This window comes from Salvia miltiorrhiza, chromosome 3 (genome assembly GCF_028751815.1).
Source record: "Salvia miltiorrhiza cultivar Shanhuang (shh) chromosome 3, IMPLAD_Smil_shh, whole genome shotgun sequence".
Taxonomy (NCBI): Eukaryota; Viridiplantae; Streptophyta; class Magnoliopsida; order Lamiales; family Lamiaceae; genus Salvia; species Salvia miltiorrhiza.
Genome location: NC_080389.1, coordinates 29,663,952 through 29,682,727, shown reverse-complemented (window position 1 = coordinate 29,682,727; position 18,776 = coordinate 29,663,952). Strand labels below are relative to the sequence as shown.

Genomic DNA, 18,776 nt, shown 5'->3' with positions numbered 1-18,776 from the left:
TGAAGCACATAATTCGTAACAATAATATTGTAACCTTTTGATAAAACAATATTAATGAAACCTCCAACCGCTCAAAGAATCCCATGTGCAAGCCACGCTGTGTGGACGTTTACACACGAACTCCTCAACCAGACTATTCACCTAGTCATTTAATTTCCATCCATGTCAACTTAACCTTTTGACAAAAGAAATTAATAGTTGGCACCTTAACTAGACCATATCATCATCAAGAAGGGACTCCTCGGGGAGTTGTACATTGTACTTGATATGATATCTAAGCAATGACCACAATTTAACCTTGAAAATTAAATTCTCGAAATTAGCATACTCACGAGGACCATACCGCTTTCAATTTAATTTTCTTGGTTATCTTATTTAATTCCATTCTCCAAAGTACTTGTGAAAAATTACACAAGTAAGCCACGCTGTGTGGACGTTTACTGCATAACTCCCACTACTTCAATGGATTTAAATATTTTTATTAGAAACCTCATCTGACAAACTTATGAAAAACAAATATGAAGTAAGCCACGCTGTGTGGACGTTTACTCAAATTTGCCAATCACTTTGTCTTGAGGCCGCATGTGGAGGTCTAAAATAATTTTTAATTACTATAAAAATTATTAAACAGCTTAGTCTTTTTCTTTCAAAAGGTTTGTACATGCTCAAGCACATAAACCTAAACATGCTTCTCTAGAACACAACATGTAAATCATGCTCGCAGAATTCTAAAACATGCTTAAGAAAACGGCAAACCTACTAGCATGCTCGTCTAAGCGCAATTAATAAACAAATACGGGCAAAAGCAGGTAAAGAGCATAAGGGATTAACAACCACGACATGCAAAGAACATAATTAAAGAATTAAAAATTCTTCGTGACCCATTCGTGGAAACCCAACATCTATTCTATTTTAAAAGAAAATAAAATAAATGAAAAAATGGACAATAAAAAGCCCAAAACCGCCTAAAAAGGCTCAAAAACTGATCCAGCCCTTGATTGGGCCCGAAACGCGCGGCCCAGCCGCCCAGGCCCGTCCAGCAGCTGCCCAAATCCACGCTCCCAGCCACTCCAGGCCCAAAACCGCAAGCCCAAACCATCTCTGGCCCAGATCCGCACTCAGGATCCATCGACCCGCGCCCTGCCCGTCTGACCCGCCAACGACCCGTGTCTGTAACTAGGGTTTGGCGAGAAGCAGGCGCCGCCTAGGGTTTCGCCGCTTAGCGCGGCGCCGCCACCTTCTTCGACCGCTGCACCAGCTCCCCGGCGAACTCGGCGGTAGCAGCAGCAATCGACGGCATCAGCAACGGTAGCAGCGGCAGTGCGCCGCCCGCCCGCCGGGCGCGCAGCGCGCAGAACGCGCAGGCGCGGCCCTGGGCGCGCACCGCCCCTGCCGGTGGCTTCCAGCCCTCGCCCAGCTCCTGCCCTCCAGCATGCTCCTTCGCGCAGCCCAAGTAGCAGCAGGCCCCCGGCGTAGAGAAACAGCAGCGGCAGCAGCGGCTGTGCGCCGCCCGCTGGGCGCGCAGCGCGCAAAGCGCGCAGGCGCGGCCCCGAGCGCGCGTAGCCCCTGCCGCCTGCCTCCTCGCTCTCGCCCGGAAAGCACACCACCAGCAGCCCACGCAGGAGCGCGGCCGCCTGCAACCTGATTCCGGTGCCGGGCTCCCGCTGGTCGCCCGGAAAGTTTGAATCGGCAAACAGCCTCATCCCCGTTCTTCGTGTTCTTCGTTTGTTCTCCATAATTACAGATTACAACAGAAAAACGAATACAATTCGAAAATCTAATCTAACCACGGATTTTCTCGTGGTGGAAAAACAATTACAACGTCAAACCGACGTATCCCACGAAACAACAAGCCACGAAGAACAACAGCAGTTAAAAACAACGCACATTATTAATCGTACATAAATTAATAATAGAGCCAAGAAATTAATCCTGGGCTCTGATACCAATTGAAGGAATATTAAATTGAATTAATACTCGATTGCCTGATGATCGTTTCTTGGATTATTATTAATTCACCATACAACGATTAATTCCTAACATGCTCCTATGAATTTAACAGCTGCACACAGGTGTTAGGAAAACTTACTTGAGAAACGGATGCACAGATGATTGATGATCGTGTCGAATGATTCAGACTCCAGCTCTGATCTTCTCGACTGTATCCCGCTCAATTCCCAACGTTGGATGGACAACGAGCTATGGAAATTCCCAAGACAGAAAAGCTTCTCACGTTTTTCTGCGCCTCCTCTGCTCTCAAAAAAACCCTAATTTTATCAGTGTATTTTCCTGAGAGCTGACAGCTGTATTTAATAGATAATTAAATACGTATGGGGCGCTGCAATCTTTGTGATAGGCGACTTCTGCCCTACTTGGGCTAGGAGACATTGGGCCAGCCCAGGGACCAGATACAAGGAATAAAGATGGGCCTCAAATAAATTAATTTATCTATGGTCAGCCCAGACCATAATTAATTTATAAATATCAGTTCATTCCACTAGAGAACCGATACTGACTTACCCCTTTATTGCCGGTGATGAGTCGGGGCTTGTATTTAGACTTATTAAATCTCCGTATTTAAAATATCCGACATCCATTAATTAATTAGAGCTCTGACAGCTTAAATTAATTAATCTCTTAATAATTCCTTAAGCAGTACCACTCAATCTTTATTATTACGCCTGAACTTAATCAACCTGCAGGGTTTAGCGTAATAAACCTTATTGAGCTCCTTAAGGGGATGTCATTATCCTATACCGGATACGGGTACTAATACAGATAATCAAATATCATATATTAACCGCTATCACCCAAGATACAGAGTACTCGAGTTAGTATTTAACTCTCGCCCATAGTAAGTCAAAGTGATATACGAATTAACATATATATCTGAATACTTATTAGTATTAAGATTTATGAGTCACCGAGATCTTGATTCTTCACTTAAGTCAGATAGAAGAATACATCTCAACTGTTGGTCCTATCAATACGTAATGACGTACCAGTATAGACAAGTAGCCAAGACAAACTACTTCCATCTATACTGCAGCCTAAACCAATAACTTGTCCTAGAGTTATTTCGGCTGTGATCATATTATATCTCTTAAGGTTATTCCAATTATATGGTCTTCTGTGATCTACAACACACCATATAATCTACTTATACAGAGATAAAGAACATACATATGCAATCATGAACACAATCAGATAGGAGATAAGAATAGTGAATAACAGGAATCATTGTATACAAGCATAAAGTTCTTGCTTTCAGTATACAAATCCAACACTTAACTCAAGAATTTTAGTTTTCAATTATTTATTCATTAAATTTTAAAAACCCGGCTAAGTGAATCATAGAATGTTAAGCACTTTACCTTGACTTAAGATTAGATTCAGGAGACCTGTTAAGAGTATAGATTTCTTGTAGGCTTCGTGGATCGTGAGGACTAGCACCGCTATTCTGATTCAGAGATTAGAATAAACGACAGGCATTGCCTAATCAGGTGGGCTTACTTTCCAAATGTATGATTGAGTTATTAAGCTCTAAATATTTCATAAAATGAAAATTGTTTATCCAATAAATATTTTTGTGCGCTCTGTTATGTTTAAGGCTCGCAATTCATGGATCGATCGAGGTTCTCTTATGGCCTAACACGTTATTTGGGAATTGTGTACACTTGTTAGTTGTTTCGGTGGGTTGATCTCCATCGGGCACTAATTCATGTAAGAGGCGTTGTAAGGGTGCTTGGTTGGATGTGTTTCGGAGCATGTATCATGTAAGGCCTGCCTGGGTAGCGTCTCGGGGTCAATTCAACTTGTCTGAGTTACGTCCTCAGGGCAAGTGTCATGGGAGAAAGCGATACGTCGGCGCCTAAAAGGTCCGGTATCACAGCGAGTAACTAAACAATGTGTGACAATAGCGCGCTAATAAAATAAAATACTTTAACATGCTTAGAAGTTTCTTTACTCTAAAACCTTCTAATTTATGCCATGAACGATTGGATAAACTGCTCTTACGAATTGTGAAATATTTTAAAAGTTGCAGCCCACTAAGTACATTAGTACTTAGCCCAAATATTTTCAAATGTTTTTCAGGTTGATGGCTGGTGTTGACGGGGAGAGCTGAGGCTAGGGTTCAACTCCGTGTTTTGACTTCCGTTGTAGTACTAGCCTTTATCTGTCTTTCGTTTTCTTGACTTAAGACCTTTATGTTATGACTCTAAACGATATCTTTTGTTGAGCCTAGACTTTTGACTCTCAAAGTATTTTGATTAAGGAATGTTCGTTATGTGAAGCATGAAACTAAACTTGTGATCCTAAAGTTTGTTATGTTTGTTGATTGATTTGTATCAATTAGATATCTGTCTTTCTTCATCTAAAGGGGCGATGCCCGATTGTTATCCCTTTTATTCGGATTTCACAAGATTTTTCCCTTGTTCATTTAAATGATTAGTCGTACCCCAAAATTATTAACCTTCCATAATTTTTTGCAGCAGCTTTGCACATTTAAATTCAAAATCCACTCAAATTTTAAACTATACTCACATGCAAATATCAAAACTGAAAATGAACAATATGATTAAAAATGTCGAAAACAATTTAAGTATAAGACCTGTCCCTCCTAACATCTGTTTATTTATTGCGTTATTTCTGTTTTGGTCTAAATAATGGACAAGTCAAACAACCGATTCTTAATATACTTGAAGGGAAAAAACATTCAAACTCTCTAGAATCATCAATGTTGAAATAAGCACGCTAGATTCAATTTCAAAACTAGTCATCCAAAGTTCCAAGGGAATGTGACCGAAAAATCAAAAGTTTGGAAACTCACCAAGTACTAGATGTTTGCAAACAATACAAGAGTATCATAACCATGAACAAAAAAGATGCATATTTCTTTCCTCCTCACCCAAAACATAGAAGGAACAAAAGGATAAGGAAAAAGAAGAGAAAACAAAATCAACACAAAACAACTACATTGACATGCTTTAAAATTTGAAGTATTGATATAATGTTGGAAAAACTGTATTAGCTGCTTATTGCAAAGCTCATAATAGCCTGCTTCCCACATAGAATAGGAGAGTATCATGTAGCAAATGCTCAAGCCGCATAAGAGTATGCAATTTATTTATACACAAATCTATGCCGATTCATCACAGCATGTTTCTGGCAAGCAAAACCAGTAAAGCTCAAACCAGCTGAAAATTAAAGACATGCATAGGTGTTGCTTCAGAGAGGTTTCTCAGCATGCTACCTTTGGATCTGGTATTGTACTTATGAGCTTGCACCAAAAACTCGAATCCTTTGTTCAATCGGAACGCGGCAATATGGGCATGTAGCTTTACCTTTCTTTCCGTAGTTGTCATTACAGTTTGCACAGATGACTTGATGAGCGCAAGGAAGAAAAACGACAGAAACTTCATCTTTCATGCAAATCATGCATTCCCTATCACAGTTAACCTCCTTTTCTGAAGAGTCTTCCAATTGATCAAGTTCATGCAGCAGCCTTGCAATGGTTTCTCCTCGGGAATTTACACCATTAGAGTTTTCTGTCCATAAATCATTGGCCTGACTTTCCACCTCTGTTAATTGTGCAGATTCTTTAAGGCGAGCATATTCTTGCTCAAGGCGTTGGAGATCATCTTTGTGGCGCTGGAAATCTATCTCTATCTTTAGGCGCAGAGCCTCAAGCTTCCTTTTGTTATTAGCCTCAGAAGCTTCTTTAAGGCGTCTCTCCTCCTCCAGCTGTGTGACAACTAATTCTTTAGCCTTCTGCTCCTGCCTCCACTTTGCCTTTCACACGGAAGTTCAAACACAAAATTATTTGCCACTAACTTTAGAAAGCACAAGTTTACCGTAAATGGATAATGAGTTACAGCATCTCTAGGTAAGAGAAATCAGAAAGCAACCCATTCAGAAAAAAAGGGCTTTTCCTCAAACAAGTTAGCTACCCACATAGATGATGATTCACCTTACACTGGTAATACAGAAAGAAACATGTATGCAGTTGTATTTGGTAAAGTTCACGAAAAGAAATTAAGCTCCTGAGAATTGTCCTAAGAAAAGGGAAAAACCAGAGAAACAGTAAGCATGTGAAAGAAACAAATTTTACTCAATTATCAATAAAATTAGATGGTGACGAAAAGAGAATGACGATTTAAAAGAGCTTGAGAATGAATGAAACATCATGAATACCCAGTCAAACAAAGTTCTGGTCTCTAAACACATGAATCCAAAGTATCAAAGATATGCCAGGAAAGGTAAGATGTAAGTTTTTGTCCATCACTAATTCCAGCCAAATTGACACTAGGGTAAAAAGCAATGAATATGGAATAGCATAACCCCAACACGGAGCAAAAGTTTTGAATTTAGCATAGGATGCAATATAATGAAACTACGTAAGATCCATAGAATCGAAGCATACAGAAACATTTAGTTTTTCAACAAAGACATCAGAAAAGAAAATTGACTAATATACATTACAGGCAAAGTAATAGATTTCAATTATAACATTAAATGCTGTCCCTAGTAAAAAAATCATACTATAGTCATAGAAAAAACAAGTTCTTAGTATTGTATAACTTTATAGACCATAAAATACATAATCAAGAAACATATATTTTCACCAGACTGGTAGCTCCAGAAAAAAGAGAAACATTAATCAAGGTAATTTGTATGAAGAAAAAAATATACTACAAATAAAGATTGATTATTAGAACTGCTCTCTTCAGTATACATACCTCAGCTTCCTTTGTGGCTGCCTCAACGTGACCCAACTCCAGCTGTAACTCTGAGATCTTCTGTTTCTCTGCGGCAATATCTTCCTGCATCTTAGTTTTCTGCTTCTCCCATGCCAGAAGCCTCTTCAGGCACTTTTTCTCCCTCTTTGCAACTTCCAAACAGGTTGTGACCGATTCAGACGCACTTAATTTTGATGCTTCCATCTCTGCTCTAATTTCTGCATTCTCGGTCTCAAGCTTCCTAACAGCAGCATTTGCACGATCTACTTGACCACTAGCCATCCTTAGAGCATTCTCCATCTCAGTGAGCCTCTTCAGGGTGGTGTCTTCAAGAGTCTGCTTCCCCTTTTTCAGGCGCTGAGTCTCCTCTCTCTCCATTCTCAACATCTTCAGTTCTGTCAAATCATGACTGAGCTTTCTTGCAGCTTGCATCGCTTTCTGGTGAGCCCACTCTTTACGTTCCTTAACCTGTTTCTCTAAGTCCTTTATCTGATGGATCAAACTAAGGATCATTTCATCTTTTTGATCCAATGATACTTGTTCAGTATTCTCATCAAGATTCAAGTCCCGAAACTTACTCATCACGGAGTTAACAACATCTTGATTCTTTGCATACTGGGATTCGTCACTGTTCCCAACTGAAACCGCAGTTGTCGTACTACACCCACCGGATAAAGAACTGGGGCAGGCCTGTGATTGGCTGTGAAATTGCTTTGAATTTGCCCTAAATCCTGCAGCAAACATTGCAACGTTCCTTTTCAATAGGTTCTTCATTGATGGACTGAGGTTAAATCTCTTTGGACACTCAATCTCTCTCTGCAAAGGCATTTCCGATGCATAAGACAAAAATCCATTCATCCCGTGCATTGGGAACTCAGATGTTCCGCCATTCCCAAATCCCCAGCCACCATGAAACCTGCACAGTGCAGGTGCAACGCCCACAGGTCCCCCATTACTAGCAACACCCTCTGGACTCGTACCACCACTTGTGGATACACCCTCAATCCCACTCCCACTGGCACTGTTACTACTACTGGTTCCATTACCACTAGGGGATGGCAGAACTGGAACTTCCATCACACTTGCACGGCCAACATGGAGATCACTCATCAGCAAACACCACATAGCATCACCCTTGGTCAGATGGGGCTTCACTTGTTGCAACAAACAAACCATTCCTGCAAGTGAATACTCCTCCAGCTGCCTCAAGTCCGCAAACGAAGGCTCGGGCTCCTCACCATTCCCCCCACTACTGCCACCACTATTCAGATAAGCCAAAGAATTATGCAAGATGTTAGTCAAAACATCCATCCCACCATAACAATGCCCGTTCCTTAAAATCGCTTTCAATGCCACCTCCTCATCATAACCCAACCCAACAAGTTTATTTATCGCCTCACTATACAAAAACTCCAAATTCTTCAGTAGTATCTCCTCTAACTGTTCCTCCGTGCAGTACCCCCACCCGTTTTCCTCAAACACAGAGCTCGCATTTACAAGCGGCATCAACATTGGGTTCTGCTTCAAGGCATTCAGAGCCATGTGGTAATTTTTAGGTTTAACCCCCGGTTTCAAATTCCCCGATTTATCTACATTACCATTTGTGTTACTGGTGCCGGAATGATCCGATTCGGGCTTTGCCGATCGGGTCCTCCGATTAGTACGGATATGTTTCTCTCTAACAGTACAGCCCATCACACCAAATACCCCAATCAATCAAAATTAACAAATAACAATAACCCTATAATGAAGCGGAAAAAAACAAAAAAAGTTTTAAGAAAAAAATCAGCGACACAGATACATGTAAGGAGTCAAGGATGTAAGAAACCGCGATGAGAGAAAATCGGGCGACGGAGACTAACCGATGAAATGATGATTCCGGCGAGCCGCCGATCAAGATTAGTGTGTTAGAGATTTGTTGTTTGGCGGTAGTGTTGGTGGTGGAGGGTATGCTTTAGGATGTTGTAATTTGTAGCAGCTGCCAAAATGGGTGGGGCTCTTTGCTGGATACGGCTTCGGATCCAAATCAAACCGGGCTCGTCTCGGATCGGGTTCACAACTTCTTTAAATTATTATGAGTATATCTATATCTATCTATCTATACTATATTAAAAAGGGAGTTTCAACTTCTTTAATGATGATGAGTAAAATATGCGTAAGGCAAACCTGGCAGCACCGGAGTCATCAGCGCTGGGAACGAAAGGGAGAAAAAGAGCTCGAATAGTGCTTTTGGGGGAAAGCGTGAAAGGCAGAAACTTCAGGGCCATTTCAAGATAATTCTACCACTAAGGGTGTCAGGGATGACGTGATAAGGGAAGAGGGGGCGGAACGAAGGATAGATTCGAAATAAAGCAGCGTGAAGTAACCCGCGGACTTGGGTAGGGTTGATGTATCTAGGGAGAAAGCTTCAGAGCTGACGGACCCGGACAGCGTTGGGAAAGACTAAAGGTGTACCGGTCACTGACAACCTTGAAGATTCTTCCTAACTACTGGGGTCACTATCGGGCGTGAAATTACCAATTTGTCCCTATTGTAAATGCCTATAAATAGGAGATATGCCTGCCATTGTAAAGACACGATATTCTAAATACTTAATACAATTCTTTTCTCTTGCTTTAGCAGTTTTCATCACTCTCTCCCGATTCACCGCACACTACAGGTGAATTATTCTCTCCATAAATAAAGGGATGTAATTATCGAACACATCAACTGGCGTCGTCTGTGGGAACCGCAGATCGAGTTTAAGACGTGAAGAAATCTGTGCATGAACTTTGCTTGTCCGAATTTCTTGGCAAAAGTTGTATATCTTTGCCGAGAATTCGGGTTTGAGGGGCGTATACGTTTGTTTGTGGGTGTTTTCTTGTGTTTTGATTGGTTCCGTGGTTGGGTGTTTATCTGGGTTCTTCCAATTTTACGTGCATCTTAGATGATTTTAGATTTTACGTGTTTTCATGTTTATATATTTTTTTCTCGCATTGATTTTCGTTTATATTCATGTTTCTTGTGGTCTCGGGAGTTTCTTGTTTGCAGATCTATGGAATTTTTGGGATTTGGTTTTCTGTCGCTTTATTTGCGGCAGGGATCCATTCGATTTATCGGATTTCTTGGGAAATTTCTTGCATGACCTTTGTATCGAGTGAGAATTGGTCTTCTTGTTGGAGTTCTTCATAGGAATTATAAGCTACTATCTCTGCGAATATAAACATGTATTATTCGGAGATTTTACTTTATTATTTTTGGGATTTTTAACTTTGCCTCTACAGGTCATGGAGGACACGAACATTGTCCAAAATCTGATGGGGGATATTTTGCGGGAGAGGGCAGGGCTCTTGCTCCCACTACGGCTGCTACTGTAACTAACGAGGGAATCCGTGTTGAGGACTTCACACCTACTGGCCCCCTTAGGTTTGTACTGTCAAGGCTGCAAGTGGCGCCAATTGAACAGGGATCAACTGCATAGGGAACAGGACTAGTGAATGTCACCATCACTGAACAGATGTTGTCCTTTCTGAGCTACGCCTGCATGAGATAGGTGTTGGGAACATCCGCTCCATCAATGAACTTGGGGTTACCAGCAATCGCAGGGCTAGGGACTTCAGGGCTGCCGACTCAGACTATTCCAGGAAGACTACCAACTAAAAATTCACCACCCTTGGTAAGAACACTGTCGTTGTTCCCCATAAATGAATTGGGGAGATCAGGGCTGAGAAAGTAAGAGATATGCATCAGCAGGGACCTCTCTGTTCCCAGGAGATATGGAGGATGTCGAGGACTCCTCCAGTCAAACTAGACCTGTTACAGAACGACGGGAGAAAGGTACAACGCTGGAGGATCCAGTCCAGTTGCGAGATAGGGTCTTGGCTATGCATCGACACCTCCAAGAATTGGAGGAAGTAACCGAAGAAAAAGAGAAAGAAAGAAGCAAGGCTGTCTCACGAAAGAGGGGACGGTACAAAGACTCTACCCATTCCAGGCTGAGAGTCACCAGGATCGACGTGATCATTTAAGGGAGAAAAACAAGCATGCTAGCAGAGCTGGCGAAAGTAAGCTCAAGCATGCTAGTCAGCGCTTCCCAGGTGGGGAAAAAGGGAAAGTCGCCGTCACCAATATTATCCTAAAACCGCTACTAGGATGGGATCAAGTCCGTTTTCGGAGTACATCTTGGCAGATCCGTTGCCTCGTCACTATAAACCCATTAACATGGAATATGATGGATCCGATGACCCGGAGGTACACATGGCTAGGTTTGAGACCATGATTACGTTACATCAGTACACGGAGGGAAATAAGTGTAGAATCTTTTCTACTACATTAACTGGGATGGCCCAACAGTGGTTCCTGAAGGAACCATATTTTGATATATGATTTACGTGCCCGTGATCCATTTCGGATATCAAACGAATACATACAAAAACCATGTGCCTATAGCAAGATAATAGAATCTTACTTGCAAATCCAATAATGATCGACTCCAGTGTTGATCTTCCAACTTGTTCCCACGGTAAGACTTGACGTTGGATGGCAACGATCTTCAACTCCTCTCATTTTTCCTAGGGAAATGCGTTGCCTCACTTTCTGTGCCCTCACAAATTTCTCTCTTTTTTGTTTTACGTAATGTCACAAGTAATTAGAATTAGGGTTGTACCTATTATTTATACTGGGTATTAAAACCCTAAATAATAAGCCCATTGATGCATGCCATGGAGGACCGAGTTATGTTACAAGAGCTAGAGCCAAACTCGCCAGATCTGACAATCCCGCGCCAGAACAGAGCCAAGCTCGCCAGATCTGAAGCTGAATTCGTTGTGCCAGAGAAGGTCTTCAGAGCAGAGTAGAGTGCCAGAGCAGAATATACTTTCAGAGCAGAACAGAGTGCCAGAGCAGAGCATACTTTCCAGAGCTGAAGTCTTTCCAGAGCTGAAGTCCAGAGCAGAGCATACCTTCCAGAGCTGAGTAGAATATATTTCCAGAGCTGGCGTTCCAGAGCAGAGTAGGCTATGTTTCCAGAGCTGGCGTTCTCGCCAAAGTTGTCAAAAACTTGCCGAACAAGTTTTCTTTTGTTTCCTTGTTTTTAAGTTGTTTCCTTAATTATATTAGGTTTAGTTTTGCCTATATATAAGGTTGCTGCATGTGAACGAAAAAAATATCCTATGATTTATAAAATTTGTGAGTTTTATTCTCTCTTAAGAGCTTCGAATTCTTTCTTGATTTTGCCAAGACGAATTCAATTTATCGACGTAACGGCGAGTTTCACCAATGCTCGTCGGGTGTCATTCAGCGTCCCCGAGTTGCTGCATCAACATCACATTGGGGTTTAGGGATTCATTCGCCTAGATCATTCAGTGGGTTAGATTCAGAGATTTTGGGATTTCCATCATCTATCGTTCGTTAATTCATTTATCAAGTCTTCCGCTAAGCGTGTTTGTTTGAACGGTCCAGCAAGGATCGTATCATTTGGTATCAGTTGGTGCCAAATTGTATCATTTGACACCAGAGCCGCGTTTCGTATCCAGGTTTCGTGTTCTTTCTTCGTGTCAGGGTAGAGGTTTTAGGTTCCATCTGCTGATTTCAGTTTCTGCGTTTTAGGGTTTCGACTGTTGCGTCTGTTTTAGGGTTTCCATATTACATATAACTTCTGTATTTCCGTTCCCATCTAGGGTTCCGTTTTCACATATTCCATATATCGTCACACCTGTTACTACGAGTTTTTCTGTCCGTCTGTGAAGTACCAATATATACCACCATAAAAGATCATAATATCATTCATACACATCCATAAACATCCATAATCCATGTCGACTGAAACTGGTCGCCAATTCTCCATATTTCAAAATTTCGTTTTGTTCTTAAGTTTTTCATCTTTGTTGAGTTCTATACAATCATTATGTTGGTATGGTATCTTGTGGGGCGTTTCATTGAGTGTTCTCGTTGAGTCCGCTTGGTGGTCTCGTTTGTTCTTATTGGTGATTGAATTCAAGTGGTAGATTGAGGGAGTTTGATTTTCTTGAGAGAGAACTTGAGTGGAAAAAGGCAAGAGTGGTGAGATTATTAGAGGGGAAAAGCTGTGATTTGTGTGATACACGAGTGCTGAGTGATTCATATTTGTGTGATATACACGAGTGTTTGTGAGGCGGTGAGGTTCCTTCTTGTTTTTTTTTACTAACATTTTCTTGTTTCTGTGTCACAATGTCAAAGAAAGATGAACAGGGTTCGCATGTGGAGGATCAATCTGCCTTTGATCCAAAAGTGAAATTCATGATGGAGGCTTTGAGATCAAATTTTGGAAAGTGGATGAGATCCGAATTCGAGCCGCTGTATGAGAGGATGGACCAGATTGAGCAGTCTCAGTCCACTTCGGCTCGAGGAGGATGTGGTGGTCGAAGAGGACATGGGGATCGAGGAGGACGTGGTAATGGAGGATTTCGCATGCCACTTCGACATATTTATCATCACGAGGAGTATGTAGAGGGGCCAGAGTATGAAGGAGAAGAAGAGGGGCATTGGCGTAGAGATGGTGGTCAAAATTATCAAGATGACAACCTGGGCAACATCAAGATGAACATTCTCTCATTCCAAGGAAAGAACGAGCCAGAATCGTATCTTGAGTGGGAACGAAAGGTAGAGCTGTTATTCGATTGCCACAACTATTCCGAGCTCAAGAAGGTGAAGTTGGCGCCAATTGAGTTTTCAGATTACGCACTTGTGTGGTGGGATCAGATGATAACGACTAGGAGGAGAAACGGAGAGCCACCTATTCAGACTTGGCAAGAGATGAAGGCGGTGATGAGGAAACATTTTGTGCCTAATCATTACTACCGAGAGCTCTTCAACAAATTGCAGAATTTGCGACAAGGCAATATGAGCGTGGATGAGTATTATAAAGAGATGGAGGTTGCCATGATTCGAGCCAATGTGGTGGAGAAAAGAGAGGCGACCATGGCTAGGTTCTTGGCTGGATTACATTGGGATATTCGTGATAAGGTGGAGTTGCAGCATTATGTTGAGTTAGAGGACATGGTCCACATGGCAATAAAAATCGAGAATCAACTCAAGAGGAGGGGCACCTCTGGCGGCAACCCGAGACAGAGTCAGAGCATTTACAGCTCTGGCGGCACCCAGAGACAGAGTGGGAGCATTTACAGCTCTGGCGGAAACCAGAGACAGAGTCAGAGCACTTACAGCTCTGGCGGCAACCAGAGACAGAGTGGGAGCATTTACAGCTCTGGCGGCAACCAGAGACAGAGTCAGGGCACTTACAGCTCTGGAAACCAGAGACAGAGTCCAGAGACAGCGCCCAGAGATGACAAGAAGAATCAGAGTACCACCGTCGTTCCCGATGGTAGAAACAGAGATAAGAAGTGTTTCAAGTGTCAAGGATTTGGACATATCATGAGCGAGTGTCCAAACAGGCGAATCATGATCATACGAGATGACGGTGATGTCGTGACGGACGGTGAGGAGACAGATCTAGAGATGCCCGGATTAGAGGATCCCGACGAGGAGGAGTGTGAGGAGATTTTCGCACCAAATGGACAACTTTTTGTAGCTAGGAGAGCTTTGAGTGTCCAAACTCAACCCGATGAGAGAGAGCAGCGGGAGAACCTCTTTCACACGAGATGTTTTGTCCAAGGCAAGGTGTGCAGTGTGATTATTGATGGAGGGAGTTGCACGAATGTAGCAAGTAGGTCCATGGTGGCGAGATTGGGGCTGACCGAGGTGAAACATCCCAAACCGTATCGTTTGCAATGACTCAATGAGACCGGCGTCGTCAAGGTTACCAAGCAAGTGAAAGTGTCATTTCGCATTGGGAAGTATGAGGACGAGGTGTTGTGTGACGTTATTCCCATGCAGGCGAGCCACATCTTGTTGGGTAGGCCGTGGCAATTTGATAGACGAGTTACTCATGATGGATTCACCAACAAGTACTCCTTTGAGTATAAGCAAAAGAAGGTGTCACTTGTTCCTCTTAGCCCTAAACAAGTTTATGAGGATCAAGTGCAATTGTAAAAGGAGGCGGAAGTCTAATTAAGGAGCAGCTCGTGGAGCAAAAATAGGTTGGATTGATACATAAGTCCTTTCTTGCAAAGACTAGTGATTTGAAGTGGGCCGTGAAGGAGGAGAGACCGATCATGGTGTTGCGGTTCAAGAAGAATTTGATCATTACTAACGATCTCTCTTCTCGACCCCCTTCTATTCGTTCTGTTTTGCAGGAATTTGATGATGTTTTTCCCGATGATACACCTCATGGTTTACCACCAATTCGAGGGATTGAACAAGTTATGTTCCAACAGTCGTTTATTGCAAGAAACGAAGATCTGGTTTATGATCCCGACATTTAAATTGACGACTTGGATTTGAGGGCAAATCCCTTTCAAGAGGAGGGGAATGATGCATACCATGGAGGCCCGAGTTATGTTACAAGAGCTAGAGCTAAACTCGCCAGATCTGACAATCCTGCGCCAGAACAGAGCCAAGCTCTCCAGATCTGAAGCTGAATTCGTTGTGCTAGAGAAGGTCTTCAGAGCAGAGTAGAGTGCCAGAGCAGAATATACTTTCAGAGCATAACAGAATGCCAGAGCAGAGCATACTTTCCAGATCTGAGTAGAATATATTTCCAGAGCTGGCATTCCAGAGCAGAGTAGGCTGTGTTTCCAGAGCTGGCGTTCCAGAGCAGAGTAGGCTATGTTTCCAGAGTTGGCGTTCTCGCCAGAGTTTTCAAAAACTTGCCGAACAAGTTTTCTTTTGTTTCCTTGTTTCTAAGTTGTTTCCTTAATTAGATTATGTTTATTCTCTCTTAAGAGCTTCGAATTCTTTCTTGATTTTGCCAAGACGAATTCAATTTATCGACGTAACGGCGAGTTTCACCAAAGCTCGTCGGGTGTCATTCAGCGTCCCCGAGTTGCTGCATCAACGTCACGTTGGGGTTTAGAGATTCGTTCGCCTAGATCATTCCGTGGGTTAGATTAAGAGATTTTGGGATTTTCATCATCTATCGTTCGTTAATTCGTTTATCAAGTCTTCTGCTAAGCGTGTTCGTTTGAACGGTCCGACAAGGATCGTATCACCCATCATCTAATTAAACTAAGACAAAGCCCAAAGGCTTAAGTGAGAAAGAGATGGATGGACGCCCCATATGGAGTGAAGCCTTTATTGGGCCAAGCGGGGATCTACTAGCTTGAATAAAGTTTGGCCTCCTAGTGCTCGATTTTCTTATTCAGCCCACAATAAAATCGAGACACAAATATTAATTTATTCCACTAGAAAATTAATACTGAATTACCTCTTTATTTTTTAGGTGAGTGGGGCTAGTATTAGACTTAATTAATCCCCGTATTTAAGATATCCAATATCCATTAATTAATTAATTCCTCTGACGATCAATTACTTAATTAATTAGTCGTTTAATTATAAACGACATCTCGAGTGCTACCACTTAAACTTATTATCGTATCGGAACTAATTCCACCTGCAGGGTTTAATACGATAAACTTAGTAAGTTCCTCGAGAGGATATTATAATCCTGTTATTAGCAGGACACAGATCCTTATTGCAATATAATCGCATGTCAAATAATAATTACTATCACCCAAAGTATCGAGTATATTGAGCTCCAAAGGAACTCTCACCCATGATAAATCAAAGCAATAGTCAATTAATTATTCACACCGATTAATTTAATTAAGGTTAAGACTATTTAAGTCACCGAGATCTTGATTCTTAATAAGTCAGAATATAAGAATTCATCTCACTGTGATCATGTTCAATACACGAAGGTATTAGCATAAATAAGTAGCAAAGACAAACTATTTATCCATTTATGCTACAATCTAAACCAGCAACTCATCCATAGTTGCCTCGATTGTGAACTCAATTTATATCTCAACTTTTTCCAATTATATGATCTTCTGTGATCTACAACACACCATATAACCTATAGTATGAGATAATTTGGACTATAATAGGATTATGCAATAACAATATTTCAGATAGAAGAATCATAGTGAACTAAGGAATCAATGTATACAAGCATAAAGTCTTGCTTCCAGTATACAACCCTTCAGTTCCGAGCTATGGAGCCGGATTCTATTCATTCTTTTGAACAGCTACATGATGCCTTCATGTCACAGTTCGCAAGCTCTAAGCGAGCTTCCTCCTCGACCTTCCTCTGCTGATATTGTTGGGGTATCCGCCTCCAAGGAAGCTCTACTCCAACAATTTATGGCTTTCTATCAAGATGAGACTGCGGTCTCCCAGCAAATTATTCAGAGCATGATTCCTACTCCCGTCTCTTACTCCGGTGCTAATGACCAAGATGATTTGGATGTTCTTTGCACTGATCCAACTTCTGCTCCTTCTAATCCTGATGCAGCTGGCTCCTCTGTCCTGACCCATCCTCCTTGTTAATTTTTATATTTATGATCTATTTTGACTTGTAATTATCGACGTCTTGTAGACTCTGGTTATTGTTTTAATTAATTATGCTTATTGTGACTTGTTTAATTCTTGCTCTTGTTTCCTTTTTGTTTTTGTCTTTTTTTTTAAATGGTTGTTTGTAACCTTCTGCTTCTTATTTTTCGCTCTGGCCGAGTAAATAGGAGGGGTATACACCCCTAGCCCTCCCCCCCAGTGTCGTGCGTGTACTTTAGAAGTCAAGCACGATTCTATCGTTGCTTTTGTGTTATGTATACTCCTTATTTTAATTGTTCACTAGTTTTGTTTTCAAATCTTTATTGTTTTGATCGTATTCTACCCTGGCTCCTAGCTTTTGCTCTGGCTTTTTGCTTTGGTAACCAATGGTGTTGTTTATAACACTTTGTTCTGACTCATGGCGATAAAAAATGAGAGGTTGAGTATACTTCTAATTATGTATTTTATTGTTCCCCCTTATAGGTTATGGATGAGTACGATCTAATTTTGATCAAGTGGAGAAATAAGTAAAAACACCAATGTTTAGATTATTTATAGTGCGCTCTAAATGTTATTTGTTTTGCTTAACTATAGCATTTGTCCTCGTTCTCTGTTATGACTATTTATAATATTCTATTCTACATGTGAATTTTTTATCCCTAAAAATAAGATATGAGAGATAGGAGGGGTATACACCCCTAGTCCCCCCTCCGCAGTGTCGTGCGCGTACTTTAGAAGGCAAGCATGATTCTGTTATTGCCTTTGTGCGTGATCTCTGTTTTCTGCCTATGCTTGATATCCTGACCTATAGCTTTCTTGATAGCATTCTGCTCTGGTTCATAGCTTTTGCTCTTGCTCTTTTGCTCCGGCAACCAACGGTGCCTGCATAGCATTCTGCCCTAGCTCATAGCGTTTGCTCTGGCTCTTTTGCTCTGGCAACTAGTGGTGCCTGCATAGCATTCTGCTCTGGCTCATAGCGTTTGCTCTGGTTCTTTTGCTCCGGCAACCAGCGGTGCCTGCATAGCATTCTGCTCTAGCTCATAGCATTTGCTCTGGCTCTTTGTTATTGTGTCGTATGATCATCACGTGCGAAGGGTACATTCCTGCCTTAGCAGCTCTGATAATTTGCTTTTTTGCTAGATTGGATGTGGGGCCATATTCTTCGGCTATGATCATGTGTACTACTTTCCTTTCCTCAGGCGGGGGATTTCCAACTCTGTCCCCGCGCTCCCCATCCTGACTTTTTCCGTCCTGTCTTTCTTCCTCCCTACCGTGATGGGGTGGAGGCGACTGCTTCACAAATCGATCCAGTCTTCCTTGTCTCACGAGTATTTCTATTTGTCGTTTAAGGTTGTGGCAATACTGCGTCGGATGACCATAGGCGTTATGATATTGACATAACAGATTGTTGGGCCCTGACTTAAGTGTTCCTCTTTCATAACTGGGTGGTGAGCAAAACCATGGCTCGTCCTTGACCGTATCGAAGATCTTCTCCTGCGGTGTATTTAAAAGGGTAAAATCAGTGAATTGATTCACGGTATTCACAGCTGGCTGCGGTGTTTGAGTTTCCTTTGCTCTGAAAGGAAACCTAGGGGGTAATCCCCTTAAGGGGACCCGATTGGATCAGTC

At 41.9% G+C, this 18,776-nt stretch overlaps 1 protein-coding gene across 1 annotated transcript; it reads right to left on the bottom strand.

Annotated features, from left to right (window-relative positions):
- Window positions 1-4,961: 4,961 nt before the first annotated feature.
- Window positions 4,962-8,737, bottom strand: LOC131014035 (MND1-interacting protein 1-like). Its single transcript, XM_057941961.1, has 3 exons — window positions 8,603-8,737; window positions 6,741-8,481; window positions 4,962-5,793 (listed from the first exon to the last, which is right to left on the bottom strand). Exons 2-3 carry the CDS (start codon window positions 8,433-8,435, stop codon window positions 5,275-5,277), a joined length of 2,214 nt encoding a protein of 737 aa, XP_057797944.1. The 5' UTR covers window positions 8,436-8,481; window positions 8,603-8,737; the 3' UTR covers window positions 4,962-5,274.
- Between the last annotated feature and the right edge of the window lie 10,039 nt (window positions 8,738-18,776).